Here is a 15,765-nt window from a genome sequence, read left to right on the forward strand (position 1 = left end):
ATTCTTTAGGATTCGGTGTCTGTCACGATGTTACCGTAATCGATGCACTGTAGCGATAAATGATAAATATTTCAAACATTCACTCGACGAACTTTAGGAACTGAGAATAATCACCAGGAATATTTCTTATGCCGGGTAATTATATTGAATATGCGAATTGGCTTCTTGTTCACTTTTTAATCGTGTCTCAAGCTTGACGATTGAATATTGCTGAGAGTAGACCGCCGGAATATATCAACGTCTTATTAGAGATGGAATATTTGATGAGGATGTTGAGTCCCGCTGTCCGTGGCTGACTACTGATCGGCGGCAGAAATCACGAGGCGCCGAGTAAGCGTCGAATGGTCACAGCATCCGACACTCTCCTCTCTCCACACTCTCTCCCATGGACCTTGATCCTGCCCCTGCAGTCTCCGTGCTCTTACTTCCTCGATGGCTACAGCCGCATGTATGTACAATCACCTAGCAAGCGTACAAAAACCGTGTCTCTTCGTTCTCCTACCATGTATAACTACAACTACGTATTAAAATTTCGGTTTTTAATCGTGCCATTGATTTTGTTACATCAGAAAGATTTTGCCGTTTCGTATACCGATGCATCGAAATTTTTATCCGCAATATCGGTTGGAATAGACTATAGAATATGCTGCGATTCTAGTGCCGATTGCATTGTCCGAGTTCTCGACTACTCCAAATACTTTTGCATCAGTTCTCTAAAACGATTTTCTTGTCTCAACCCAGACAATTTTTTCCCGCGCTTTTACCGCCGCGCAAAAACTCTGTTTCGTGTTTCTGCTATCAGAAGTATTAGAGTGCATCTAAAATTTCTACCCAATATCAACTAAGGATAATAGATGCTCGGATGGATTATTCATTCCGATGATCGAAAGGATTCTGCAAATATTGAAACAGTCAATGGTGTACCGACCTGGTACTTTGTCGCGTTCCCTAAGTATTATAATGACATGCCCTTGTCGCGGCAAATATACCAAAACCGTAATAACCTTTCCATTTATTTTTTTTTCACTTATGAAACTTTGCGTTTATTTCTTACAAACGATTGTGACGATATGCAAATATACGTAATACGATTTGCCCGAGTTGCCGTTTAAATACGGTAGATTGAATAACAAATCCTCATTATCTCTCGAATTGTCAACCAAGTTCATCATTTCTCTGGAATAACTCCAGCCAGAATGAAGTTCGTTGCCATGCTATTGCTCGCTTATGCATTTGACGGGATCTTAGCGAGACTTAACATTGTCACACGCAATGAGGATGCTGCAGTATCATCCGCTGTTGTTAGGGCTTCCTTATAATATCTGATTTAGTCTTGCTGCCTGTGAAACGCAACCTCTACATTTGATCACCTTGCAGATGAATGTCGTTGACGTATGCTTCGGAGCTCCAGGAGATTGGTCGGACATTCTGTTTTCGGAAAATATGCCGATTCATGGATACAGACGAACTCACAACAGTCTGAAACACGGCATATTCACTGTAACCCGAAACGACTTTGACGTTATCCCAACTGAAACGTCCGCGGAACTTTTATTGAGACACCATGATCATTACATCAAAACACTTGGAAAGCCAAACGCTGTTGTGATGCACGTTGATCGAGTTGACGACCTTGAACCGATAATGGCAAACTTGAAGTACTCTACTTGGAGAACGTGGAGAACCAGGATACGCTACCTTCTTATTGTACCAAGTATTTCGACAATACATTCCAACCCTGTTACACTGCACTTTGTGCTCGATCCATTTTACTTGCACTACGTGATTCAGCCTATTTTATTCTCTGCTACATATTTATGTATATACTGATACTATTCATAGAGACAATATGTAACGTGGCTGATTGCAACAGAATGTTCAAAGTCATTTGGAATTACTGGATTCTCAATGCCGTGATACTGTGTTCGTCGAACGACACCGAGGACTTTGTGAAATTGGACAGAGTGAAGTTATACACTTATAACCCGTATTCGTCGGACCACTCGCAACGGTGGGAAACGGTTCTTCAAGAAACTATCGAAGTCCCTATAGAACCGGATAATTTTAACCACTCCTGGCACGTATTCAGGAAAGATTTCACCGCGATCCAATCTCTGGCAGACTGCGAGGTCTTGTTTTTTGACAAAACCCTAAACATGGATGGATACTTGATCCCGATCAGTATGTTTTTAATTCGACCTAAGATACTTTTGGACCCATACAAACCCGGAATCGGAAAATGGATCGGACCGGATGGTTTGCTGCTTCGTACACTTGCCACAAAATTAAAATTCAACGTAGCCGAGGTACGTTCCATGCAAAGTGCCAGAGATGCAGCACTTGAAATCGTCACTAAAGTACCCAACAAATGAAATGCGACCATCAAAAGTATTCACGTGGTATCTTCACAGGTCTTCAACGGAGAACCCGATCTTTATGGACAACTACTTGCAAACCGTTCGTACACCGGTGAATTGAAACTCACGTTTTACGGGCTGTCCAACATCGTGACTGACGGTCATCTCATGGGGGATTTACCTGGTCTGGAAATGACCTATCCCCACTCATCGACCGGAGTGTGCTTTGCATCTCGTGTGGCCGGCTTGTACCCGCAATGGACGAATATTTTCGTCGCTCAAAATATATGGATTGGACTTGGGCTCGGCACGATACTGATAACCGTCATTCTCTATCTGCGCGATAAGTCGCAGGGTCTGATACCTGCTCTTCTCAACGCCGAACGATTTATTCTTGGTAACTCAATAATTCGATTACCAGAGTCCATTGAGTACCGATTAATTTTTGGATCGATTTTTCTCGCGTTCATCGTTATCGATGGAATCTTCAGAGGTAAACGTCACACATGCAACTCGTTTACACACTTATCCAGACTCCTTCGATCTTTCACGATTCTATAGTAGGATCTCTGGAATTGTGTTTTCAGGTCGTTTTATATCAATCCTAGCAATCGCACGACGACTTCCGAATTTAGACACCCTCGAGCAGGTCAAGGCACAAGGAGTGGAAATCTACGGTTACGGGCCTCTTGTGGATTTGATTGACGATCCTGTCTTGAAGAAGGGTTATCACGACCTCCGCCCGGAACGTTGCCTCGCTAGGATCGAACAAGACGGTCAACAGAGAGCCTGCCTCGCTCAATGTTTAACGTTACCAGCTCTTACGGCAGATTTTAATATGGCAATCCACAAAGCTTCGACCATCATCGGAAAAAACTATGCAGTGCAAGTTCTCAATTTTATTCCAATTACTTTTTCAAGATATGAAAGAGACACCGTTAAAATTAACCAGTTACTGGCGATCGTGTCGTTTTTAATTTCAACACAATTGCAGGTACATTTCAACACTGAATTGGCCAATGACAGACCGTTGGAACTTTGATATACAAAAACTGGTCGAGGCCGGAGTCATTAACAAATGGCGTGAGGACCTTGGCCGAGATATGGAACTGAAATCATGGAGAACGAAACGGGCGGCGGAACAGCCGTACTTCAGGCCAGTTGAGCTTGACAGCTTGTTTAGTGCTTTCGTCATATTGGTCTTGGGACTCCTAATTGCTCTGATCTCTTTTGCGTGGGAGATGAGAGCCCGACGTCGGTACGTCCCATGAATTATCTCACACATCATATTTTGTAACGGTGCAGATATTTGCGCTACGTAATTGTGCGCGATTTGTACCGGTGCAAGTTCATCCTACGAGTTCACTTTCTTGATAGGGTAACTGGAGAGGAGAAAAGAGCGTATACACAGAAGAGATCGACTGACAGGAATACGAAACAAAACGTCGATCAAGCAACAGCGAATTTTCACTGACGAAAGAAATCATTTGCTACTGCCATTTTTATTGTATTTCAGATAGCACCTCATCACTGTAATGGACAGTTGCAATATGTTTTCGAGATCGCTCACGAAATGAGAATACATAATTTCATGTTTTATCATCGCTATCCGCAGAATATCACTATGCTTTACGTAAACTTTTTGTATCGTGCACTGAAGAACTTTACGGCTATTAAAGTGTAATATTTAGATTGGAACACATAAATCTAGAAAATCTTTTTTCTTTCCTTCGTTTCTCTTATAATTATTTTGAAATCGCGATTCAGTAATTGCTTGAAGTTTTGGGACTAATAAATAACTCTAGGCAAACAATGATGAACTTTTGTTTATATCCCTGAAATCGGAGGGCAATTATTTGATCATTTGTCATCCCCCTGAGAAAATGACCTAACCAAAGTGTCAGTAATATGGTTGATACTCTCGAGTTTCCGAAGTACAATTATCTTACAGGCTGATATATTTAATTCACTTTATTGTTAGTTTACCCTATAATTTATCGCTTACGAAACTCGGCGCGTGTTTCATGTATGAATGTTTGATAATCTGCAAATGTTCACAGCACGATTTGTCGAGCGTTTATTCGCGAATACCGTTTTTTGTATCGAAACATGCTACACTTTGTTTCATACGTGCAAACAAAATGCAGCTCGATGCGATATTTCTTCTCGCCGCATTACCCGGACTCTTGACGACAGCAAAGATTCTCTCACGAGACGAGGAAGCCGATTCATGGTCCACCGCTGTTAGAACTTCTGTCGACTACCTTCAATTCAATCTCGTTTTCAGTTTAACGTAACACTACATACGCAAACTTTCCAGGTAAATATCATCGATGTATGCTTCGCGACGTCAGAGACTCAAACAAGTATTTTGCTATCGGAAAATCTACCAATTGAGATATATCGTCACGTTTACGAGAGCTTGAAATACAGCGTCTTTACTGTAAGAAGGAAAGACCGCGGCTTTGTTCGACTCGAATCGCTGGCGGAAATTATACTCAAACACTACGATCATTATCTAAAAACACAAGGAAAGCCGAACGCAGTTGTGATGTACGTAGAGCGGATGGATGATCTCGAATCAATATTGAACAACATGAAGTTCTCCGCGTGGAGAACTTGGAAAAACAGGATACGTTACCTCATCATTGTGCCAAGTATTTGAAATATGCGTTTATGTAATTACTATTTTGTGGTTTTCATGCTTCATTAATTATTATTGAATCAGACGATTCTAATCATTATAATCCATGGATGTGTGCTTCTTTTCTGAGACAAATGATTTTGTAACGCGTCATTCACAGGGACCTTGTGCAACGCGGAAAACGCTGATCAAATGTTCAGAGTTATTTGGAGCTACTGGATCCTTAACGCGATAATACTTTGCTCCTCCGATCATACTAAAGATTTGAACAAAAACGAATTGTACACTTACAATCCGTACTCATCGGATCACTCGCAACTGTGGAAAACGGTTATTCAAGAAACTGTCCAAGTTTTTACACAGCCAAAAAATTTCAGTCACTCCTGGTACGTCTTCAGGGAAGACTTGATCGACATCAAGTCTCCGAAAGACTGCGATAGCTTGTTTTTCGACAAAACTCTGAACCTCGACAATTACCTTTTACCAATAAACATGTTCGTGATTCGTCCTGACCTATACGTCGATCAGAAGAAATCTGGCGTAGAGAAATATACGGGGCTGCATGGTTTGACTCTTCAGACACTCGCGAAAAAGTTGAGATTCAACGTGGATGAGGTAATTTTTGTACTTGAAATTTCCCGAGCCAGCACGATAGCAGTAGATTGAAATGGATCTTTGATATACTTTTGAAGACTCGCAACGACGACATTGACACGCACGGACAATTAATTCAAAACGTCTCGTACACCGGGGAATTGAAAAATGCGTTTTACGGACTGTCGAACATACTAACCGGCACTCATCTGATGGCGGATTTCCCTGGTCTGGAAGTGACCTATCCTTTCATAACGAGTGGAGCGTGTCTTGCAACTCGTTTGGGTGACCCATACCCCCTGTGGACAAACATTTTTGTCGCTAAAGAGATATGGATAGGACTTGGGCTCATCACGCTACTCGTGACCGTCGTTCTCTACCTGCGTAACAAATCGCTGGGAATGATAGCTGCGTTTCTGGACGCGGAGCGATTTGTTGTTGGTAATTCAATAATCCGATTGCCAAAGTCTTATCAAATACAGATTCGTTTTTGGATCGATATTTCTCGCCTTCGTGGTTCTCGACGGAATCTTCAAGGGTAAATATCAGACTTTACGAAGCTTTGTTAGAGTTGTATTTGGGAATAATCGACTGTTTGAAGCATCATGAGGATTTTATTTGTGAAAATTATAGGATTTATCATGTTGTGTTATAGGTCGTTTCGTATCAACTTTGGCAAGCGATCGCCGATATCCAACTCTAGATACTCTCGAGCAGGTCAAGGAGCAGGGGGTTCATCTCTACGGTTACGGGACTTTGATAAATTGGATCGACGATCCCGTTTTGAAAAGACGTTTCCACGGCATCGTTTCCGAAAAGTGTCTTGAAATGATAGCACTTGATGGTAAACAACGAGCCTGTTTAGGTCATTGCTTGACATTACCATTAGTGATGCCTAACTCCTCGATGAAGATTCACACAGCTGTAATTCCGATCATAGAAAATTACGCAGTGTAAGCATCTAATTTTGTTGCAGTTATAACTTGAACAGATATGGAAAAACTGCGGTATCAAAACGTATTAATCGCTAAATACCGCATTACTTTTGTTTCATACTGATTGAAGCTTCATCTCGACGCTAAATTGGCCCATGATGGACCGTTGGAACTTTGAAATTCAGAAACTGGCCGAGGCTGGTTTCATGAAGAAATGGCATTCAGACGTTTTATTGGAAATAGAAATAAAATCATGGAAAACGAAGAGGGCGGCTGATCAGCAGTACTCCAAAACAATCCAGTTTGACAGTTTGCTCTCAGCTTTCATAATATTACTTTTTGGCCTTGTGACTGCTCTCCTCACTTTTGTCTGGGAGATACGAGAACGAGGAAGATGAAGTGATCGGAGAGTTTCAGCAGCTGATATCATATAACAATAAATACTCGCGGGAAGTTTAAAAATTTCTGACACACTCTAAAGTTTCATTTAGAATTGGGCTGTATAAATATAAATTTGTTTAGTGAATAATATTGTATTTTGACCGTATGTTGTAGATTTTGTATCGGATGGCTTACTGTAAGTCAAATTTTTCACAGTATCGGTGGCTCGATGCTTTATTTTTGCGGTAATGGGAAATGAATATTAATACATAAACTTAGTTTTCTTAGATTCTTAGAGCTATCCCATCTTTCTCAATACTTCTTACAGGAAATTCATTCAGTAAATAGTTATTGTACATACATAACATCATATAATCTGATTTCAATAAAAAGATGTAGCGAGAAATCAACTTTTCTCTCGTATTTTCTTCGTATTCTCTGAGCTGTTGATTCTACGGTACTCTTAGAAGTCTGTTTTTGTCTCCTTAGGGTTCAATCAGTGTAATAAGATTTCTTCATACCGATTCTAATTGTGAGTAGAAAAATTCGTTACATTGAAATTGCAGAAAAAACGTGATGCGAACCCCTTCGAATTTTCCCAGTCACAATTTGGCTCATCTCGAATAATGCTAGAATCAATTGTTTGTCACCCCATATCGACGTTATTTCTCGAGAGAAAATTATCAATCGGAGTATTAATTGGCTGCCAGTAGCGGACGAAGCGCTGCAGACGAAAAACGAAAATCTTCGTCGATCTTTCGTACTTCGAACATTTTCTACCACTCTCACAAAAAAAAAAATAATTCTAAAAACTTCCAGTTTGTAGCATCGAGCATGGAGTCGTGGTTTTTTTTCTCGTTTATTCAAGGTTAATAATACAATACACACTTCTAACGTACGTTTGAACGATTGTTTTTTTCAATTGAGTATTTGCTTGTGATTACATGTCGTTTGTTTAAACGTTGAGTCCACGTTCGGCTAAATCTTACTTTTATTACGTCCTCGCGGTCAATTTCCTGGCTGATCCGTTACCTTGTTGGGTCGACATGCTAGTCACTTGGGTAATTATTGCATCTGGTGTAACAAACCTCGCCTGTCACACAGATTTATTCTTCTCTCATAAATTGGGTGCTTTCTTGCGGGCATGAAGTGATCGCTATTCCTGGAAGAATGCAAAATTCAACTTGTGGTTATTATACCAGCGATGTCGTAGAACAATCATCGCGTTATTCATTCTTACCCTCGTGAAATATCATAATTACGCTGTCAAACGGTGCTGTTGATACTTCCGAGTTTACGAAGTACATTTATATTACACAGGCCGATATACTTCTATCGCTTTATTGTCAGTTTACTTTATACTTCATCGCTTACGAAACTCGGCTCGTGTTTCGTGTATGAATGTTTCATAATCTGCAAATATGCATGGCACGATTTCAGGAGTGTTTATTCGCGATCAACGTTTTTTGTACCTATAAATGCCTCATTTAGGTTTATACCTGCAGATAAAATGCAGCTCGGTGCGATATTTCTACTGGCCGCATTACCCGGGCTCTTGACGACAGCAAAGATTCTCTCACGAGACGAAGAAGCCGATTCATGGTCCACCGCTGTTAGAACTTCTGTCTACTACCTTCAATTCAATCTCGTTTTCCGTTTAACGTAACACTACACACGCAAACTTTCCAGGTGAATATCATCGATGTATGCTTCGCGACGTCAGAGACTCAAACAAGTATTTTGCTATCGGAAAATCTACCAATTGAGATATATCGTCAAGTTTGCGAGAGCTTGAAATACAGCGTCTTTACTGTAAGAAGGAAAGACCGCGGCTTTGTTCGACTCGAATCGCTGGCGGAAATTATACTCAAACACTACGATCATTATCTAAAAACACAAGGAAAGCCGAACGCAGTTGTGATGTACGTAGAGCGGATGGATGATCTCGAATCAATATTGAATAACATGAAGTTCTCCGCGTGGAGAACTTGGAAGACCAGGATACGTTACCTCATCATTGTGCCAAGTATTTGAAATATGCGTTTATGTAATTACTATTTTGTGGTTTTCATGCTTCATTAATTATTATTGAATCAGACGATTCTAATCATTATAATCCATGGATGTGTGCTTCTTTTCTGAAACGAATGATTTTGTAACGGGTCATTCACAGGGACCTTGTGCAACGCGGAAAACGCTGATCAAATGTTCAGAGTTATTTGGAGCTACTGGATCCTTAACGCGATAATACTTTGCTCCTCCGATCATACTAAAGATTTGAACAAAAACGAATTGTACACTTACAATCCGTACTCATCGGATCACTCGCAACTGTGGAAAACGGTTATTCAAGAAACTGTCCAAGTTTTTACACAGCCAAAAAATTTCAGTCACTCCTGGTATGTCTTCAGGGAAGACTTAATCGACATTAAGTCTCCGAAAGACTGCGATAGCTTGTTTTTCGACAAAACTCTGAACCTCGACAATTACCTTTTACCAATAAACATGTTCGTGATTCGTCCTGACCTATACGTCGATCAGAAGAAATCTGGCGTAGAGAAATATACGGGGCTGCATGGTTTGACTCTTCAGACACTCGCGAAAAAGCTGAGATTCAACGTGGATGAGGTAAGTTTCGGTCTTGAAATTCGCCGAGTCAGCACGATAGCAGTAGATTGAAATGGATCTTTGATTTACCTTTCAAGACTTGCAACGACGACACTGACAAGCTCGGACGATTAATTCAAAACGGCTCGTACACCGGGGAATTGAAAAATGCGTTTTACGGCCTATCAAATATACTAACCGGCAGTCATCTTATGGCGGATTTCCCCGGTCTGGAAATGACCTATCCTTACATATCGAGTCAAGCATGTTTTGCATCTCGTTATGCTGACCTGTACCCTTCGTGGACAAACATTTTTGTCGCTAAAGTGATATGGATCGGACTTGGGCTCATCACGCTACTCGTGACCGTCGTTCTGTACCTGCATAACAAGTCGCTGGGAATGATAGCTGCGTTTCTGGACGCGGAGCGATTTATTGTTGGTAATTCAATAATCCGATTGCCAAAATCTATCAAATACAGATTCACTTTCGGATCGATATTTCTCGCCTTTCTGGTTCTCGACGGAATATTCAAAGGTAAATATTACACTTTATCAAGCTTTGTCAGAGTCGTATTCGAGACCAACCGACAGCTTGAAGAGTTTCTAAACATCATATGATTTTTCATGTTGCGTTATAGGTCGTTTCGTATCAACTTTGGCAAGCGATCGCCGATATCCAAATCTACACACGCTTGAGCAGGTCAAAGCGGAGGGCGTTCATCTCTACGGTTACGAGTTTTTTATGAATTGGATCGACGATCCCGTTTTGAAAAAACGTTTCCACGGCATCGTTCTTGAAAAGTGTCTTGAAATGATAGCACGTGATGGTAAGCAGCGAGCCTGCTTAGCTCATTGCTCAACGTTACCATCAGTGTTTCCGAATTCCTCTATGCTGGTTCACAAAGCTTTAATTCCAGTCATCGACAATTACGCAGTGTAAGCATCTAATTTTGTTGTAATTGTCAACTGAGCAGATACGGAAAAACTTCGTTATCAAAACTTATTAATCACTAACTAATCTGCTTTTGTTCCATCCTTATTGAAGCTTTGTTTCAACGCTAAATTGGCCCATGATGGACCGTTGGAACTTTGACATTCAAAAACTGCTCGAGGCTGGTATCATAAATAAATGGCATTCAGACGTTTTATTGGAAATAGAAATAAAATCATGGAAAACGAAGAGGGCGGCTGTTCAGCCGTACTCCAAAACAATCCAGCTTAACAGTTTGCTCTCAGCTTTCATAATATTACTTTTTGGCCTTGTGACTGCTCTCCTCACTCTCCTCTGGGAGATACGTGAACGACGAAGATGAAGTGACCGGAGAGTTTCAGCAGCTGATATTATATAACAATAAATACTCGCAGGGATGTTCAAAAATTTCTGACACATTCTAAAGTTTCATTTGGAATTGGTTTGTACACATATAAATTTTCTTGGTGCATAAGAATAAGAATGATATTGTACTTTAACCGTAAGTTGTAGATTTTCTCTCGGATGATCCGCAGTAGGTCAAACTTTTCACGGTATCGGTGGCTTGTGTCTCTGCTTACATGCGAAACGGATACCAACAATAATTGCTTGAAACATTGTATAATTCGATGATTTTTACGGTAATAACAAATAGATATCAACTCACGAATTTAGTATGTTGCACACTGCAGAATTGAATAAAGAGCGAGTGAATGAAGATTTTTTAAATTATCCTTTTTTTCTTGATACTTTTTACAGGAAATTCATTAAACATACAGACGACAAACGAAAATCTTCGTTGACCTTTAATACTTTTAACATTTTCAATCTCTGTCATTGAAAAAACCTTTAGTGAGTGATTTACCCAATCTTCTCTACACTAAATTCCTGCGGCAATCGAACACGGTTAGGGCTAATACACCAGAAAACATAGGAAGTATAATTCATCGAAGTCATGCTATGTAGACACAATTCTAAAACGATCATATTTTTCAATTGAGTATTTGCTTGTGACTATATATCGTTTAATTAAACGTCGAATCTATGTTCGGCTGAATGTTAGTTTTATTACGCCCTCGCGTTCAATTTCCTGGCTGATCGATTACCTTGTTTCGTCAACACGCCAAAATTACTCAGGTAATCATTGTATCTAGTGTCCCAAACGTCGCCTGTCACAAGGATTTACTCTTATTTCATAAATTGGTTGCTTTTTTGCAGGCACCGGCAATGAAGTAATCACTATTCCTGGAAAAATGCAAAATTCAACCTGTGGTTATTATTCCATCGATACCGTAGAATAATCATATCGTTATTTATTCTTACCTTCGTGAAATATCACAAGCACGCTGTCAAACGGCGTTGTTGATACTTTCGCGTTTCCGAAGTACAATTATCTTACACAGGCTGATATATTCAATTCACTTTATTGTTAGTTTACCCTATAATTTATCGCTTACGAAACTCGGTGCGTGTTTCATGTATGAATGTTTGATAATCTGCAAATGTTCACAGCACGATTTGTCGAGCGTTTATTCGCGACCACCGTTTTTTGTATCGAAACATGCTACACTTTGTTTCATACGTGCAAACAAAATGCAGCTCGATGCGATATTTCTTCTCGCCGCATTACCCGGACTCTTGACGACAGCAAAGATTCTCTCACGAGACGAGGAAGCCGATTCATGGTCCACCGCTGTTAGAACTTCTGTCGACTACCTTCAATTCAATCTCGTTTTCCGTTCAACGTAACACTACATACGCAAACGTTCCAGGTAAATATCATCGATGTATGCTTCGCGGCGTCAGAGACTCAAACAAGTATTTTGCTATCGGAAAATCTACCAATTGAGATATATCGTCAAGTTTGCGAGAGCTTGAAATACAGCGTCTTTACTGTAAGAAGGAAAGACCGCGGCTTTGTTCGACTCGAATCGCTGGCGGAAATTATACTCAAACACTACGATCATTATCTAAAAACACAAGGAAAGCCGAACGCAGTTGTGATGTACGTAGAGCGGATGGATGATCTCGAATCAATATTGAATAACATGAAGTTCTGCGCGTGGAGAACTTGGAAGAACAGGATACGTTACCTCATCATTGTGCCAAGTATTTGAAATATGCGTTTATGTAATTACTATTTTGTGGTTTTCATGCTTCATTAATTGTTATTGAATCAGACGATTCTAATCATTATAATCCATGGATGTGTGCTTCTTTTCTGAAACGAATGATTTTGTAACGGGTCATTCACAGGGACCTTGTGCAACGCGGAAAACGCTGATCAAATGTTCAGAGTTATTTGGAGCTACTGGATCCTTAACGCGATAATACTTTGCTCCTCTAATCATACTAAAGATTTGAACAAAAATGAATTGTACACTTACAATCCGTACTCATCGGATCACTCGCAACTGTGGAAAACGGTTATTCAAGAAACTGTCCAAGTTTTTACACAGCCAAAAAATTTCAGTCACTCCTGGTATGTCTTCAGGGAAGACTTAATCGACATTAAGTCTCCGAAAGACTGCGATAGCTTGTTTTTCGACAAAACTCTGAACCTCGACAATTACCTTTTACCAATAAACATGTTCGTGATTCGTCCTGAAATATTCGTCGACCAAAAGAAATCTGGGGTAGAGAAATATACGGGGCTGCAAGGTTTGCCTCTTCAGACACTCGCGGAAAAGTTGAGATTTAACGTGGTTGAGGTAATTTTTGAACTTGAAATCTCCAAGGCAGCACAATATATCACGATTTGAAATGAATATTGAATATATTTTTCAAGGTTTGCAACGACGACATTGACCCGTATGGGCAATTACTTGAAAATGGCTCGTACACCGGAGAATTGAAAAATGCGTTTCACGGACTGTCGAACGTACTAACCGGCGGTCATCTTATGGAGGAGTTTCCTGGCATGGAAATGGCCTATCCTCACGTAACGGATGCAACATGTTTTGCATCTCGTTTCGGTGACCCATACCCTCTGTGGACAAACATTTTTGTAGCCAAAGAGATCTGGATTGGACTTGGGCTCATCACGCTACTCGTGACCGTCGTTCTCTACCTGCATAACAAGTCACTGGGAATGATAGCTGCGTTTTTGGATGCGGAGCGATTTGTTGTTGGTAATTCAATAATTCGATTACCTGAGACCATCAAATACAGATTCACCTTTGGATCAATTTTTCTCGCCTTCCTGGTTCTCGACGGAGTATTCAGAGGTAAATATTACATTTTATTAAGCTCGTTCACAGTGATTTTTTGAGACAATGAACTGCTTAAGGGGCTTCTGAACAACATGGGATTCATCGATCATGTTGCGTTCTAGGTCGTTTCGTATCAACTTTAGCAAGTGGACACCGATATCCAAACCTGGATACGCTGGACCAAGTCAAGAAACAAGGAGTTGATATCTACGGCCACGGCTCTTTTCTAAATTGGTTCGACGATCCCGTTTTGAGGAAAGCATTCCATAGTGTCATCGCTGAAAAGTGTCTCGAAATGATAGCACTTGATGGCAAGCAGCGAGCCTGCTTAGCTCATTGCTTAACGTTACCATCCGTAATACCGAACTCCACCGTGACGATTCACAAAGCTGCAATTCCGGTCAAAGAAAATTACGCAGTGTAAGCTTGGAATTTTATTTCATTTATTACTTGAACGGATGTAAAAAAAATGCGTTATCAGATCTCAATAATCTTTAACCGTTGTATTATCTTTGTCTCATCCTGATTGAAGCTTTGTTTCAACGCTAAATTGGCCCCTGATAGACCGTTGGAACTTTGAGATGCAAAAACTGGTCGAGGCTGGTTTCATGAAGAAATGGCGCTCAGACGACAGGCTGGGCGTGGAAATGGAATCATGGAAAATCAGGAGAGCGGCTGATCAACAGTACTTCAGACCAATCCAGCTGAACACTTTGCATTCAGCTTTCGTGATATTATTTTTCGGCCTTGTCACTGCTCTCTTCACTTTTCTCTGCGAGATGAAAGAACGACGGAGATGGAGTGGCTGGTGGATTACAGAAAGTGATAGGGAAGAAGAATAAATACTTGGAATAAAGCTGAAAAATTTCTGCTCCACGAAACGGGTGTAGCGAGAAATTAATTATTTTTTTATTATTTCCTTCTTATTTTCTCAGCTGTTGATTGTACGATGCCCGAGATATCTTTCTTAGCTTTCTCAGGGTCCAATTAGCCTACTAAACTATATTTATTCAATTCGCAAAGCATGAAATTCTCGCTCTATAGATGAAGAAAAAAGTGAACCTACGAATTAATTTGGATTTTTTCGGTTCGCATTTGGACATGTTCGTATAACACCAGAATTGAATCTTCGATGCTCTATATCGACGTAATCTAGCGGGATTATTCAATTGCGCGCAGTCTCGGGTCGCTGCAAACGACAACTCAAAACTTACGACCGGAATACACAAAATTTGCGTTAAATTTTTGGAGGGATATGAGAACAATCATAAGTTCATAGCTACAAAAGTTCAGTCTAAGTTCAGTACAGTATATTTCATTTATATTGATTCTGGTACGGGTCTTCGGGTGTCTGTGTGTATTGATTATATGAGTTGACAAATAGAATTGCAGTGAAAAACAAAAAGAACTGCAAGAATATGTCAAAAGTAAAAACTAGATATCTGATAATTACATCAGAAAATAGGTCTGAAGTATGCATTGCCTCTAGCAAAATGTGAACAGTATTATATCGGATAGTTATTATTGAAATTTTAAGTTATAGCTTATGTTTGAGACAACGTGCAGGTGGAACACACCTCTGCAGAAAACTGTGTGTTATTGTATTGTCACAATGTTATGTAACCTGACAGAAAAATTATAAAATAAACAATATTCTTCATATTTCCTTCGTATTTCCTCAGCTCTTGCTCCTTTGGTGTTCGATATATTTTCCCCGTTTTCTGAAGACCACTCCGTTTGCGAGAAATCATGTGATTCAATTGTGAAACAAATGATTATTGGCCCGAAAGCAGAAAACCGTTTGATACGTTTCGTGACTATTTCAAAGATTTTGGAAAGTACAAGATTAACGATATGATGCGGCTTGTCGACGTACATTTGCGAGAATATGAGATAGATTAAAATGAGTCATGAAAGGGTCATACAAATCAAATCTGAGACCAAAAATTTTCGCCTCAAAAAATAAAGAAGAAGTAAGGCTAACCCTTTGTATTTTTGGCGAAAATTTTCGCGATTTTGAAAAGTGCTGGAATGAATTCTTTCTGGCACTATTCCGACGTAAT

The 15,765-nt window shown here is 40.1% G+C and overlaps 3 protein-coding genes across 4 annotated transcripts; all 3 read left to right on the top strand.

The window, feature by feature from the left end:
* The first annotated feature begins 7 nt into the window (after window positions 1-7).
* On the top strand, window positions 8-4,209 carry LOC124300240 (uncharacterized). 2 transcript variants are annotated; one of them, XM_046754103.1, is made up of 7 exons: window positions 9-448; window positions 1,378-1,714; window positions 1,843-2,306; window positions 2,412-2,850; window positions 2,945-3,242; window positions 3,352-3,615; window positions 3,735-4,209. In XM_046754103.1, exons 1-7 carry the CDS (start codon window positions 386-388, stop codon window positions 3,829-3,831), a joined length of 1,962 nt encoding a protein of 653 aa, XP_046610059.1. In that variant the 5' UTR covers window positions 9-385; the 3' UTR covers window positions 3,832-4,209. The 2 variants fall into 2 exon arrangements, with proteins under 2 accessions (XP_046610060.1, XP_046610059.1); XM_046754104.1 differs by lacking the exon at window positions 3,735-4,209 and having other exon boundaries at window positions 8-448; window positions 2,945-3,246; window positions 3,352-3,542.
* A 4,349-nt stretch (window positions 4,210-8,558) lies between these two features.
* On the top strand, window positions 8,559-12,815 carry LOC124300244 (uncharacterized). The gene is made up of 7 exons (XM_046754113.1): window positions 8,559-8,937; window positions 9,085-9,539; window positions 9,617-10,055; window positions 10,159-10,456; window positions 10,566-12,262; window positions 12,394-12,620; window positions 12,747-12,815. Exons 1-5 carry the CDS (start codon window positions 8,832-8,834, stop codon window positions 10,831-10,833), a joined length of 1,566 nt encoding a protein of 521 aa, XP_046610069.1. The 5' UTR covers window positions 8,559-8,831; the 3' UTR covers window positions 10,834-12,262; window positions 12,394-12,620; window positions 12,747-12,815.
* On the top strand, window positions 12,084-15,364 carry LOC124300922 (uncharacterized). The gene is made up of 6 exons (XM_046755425.1): window positions 12,084-12,185; window positions 12,263-12,599; window positions 12,747-13,201; window positions 13,279-13,717; window positions 13,825-14,122; window positions 14,235-15,364. The coding sequence occupies exons 1-6, from the start codon at window positions 12,084-12,086 to the stop codon at window positions 14,542-14,544; spliced, it is 1,941 nt and encodes a 646-aa protein (XP_046611381.1). The 3' UTR covers window positions 14,545-15,364.
* The last annotated feature ends 401 nt before the right edge of the window (window positions 15,365-15,765 follow it).

The sequence above is a fragment of the Neodiprion virginianus genome, chromosome 3 (assembly GCF_021901495.1).
Source record: "Neodiprion virginianus isolate iyNeoVirg1 chromosome 3, iyNeoVirg1.1, whole genome shotgun sequence".
NCBI classification, from domain to species: domain Eukaryota; kingdom Metazoa; phylum Arthropoda; class Insecta; order Hymenoptera; family Diprionidae; genus Neodiprion; species Neodiprion virginianus.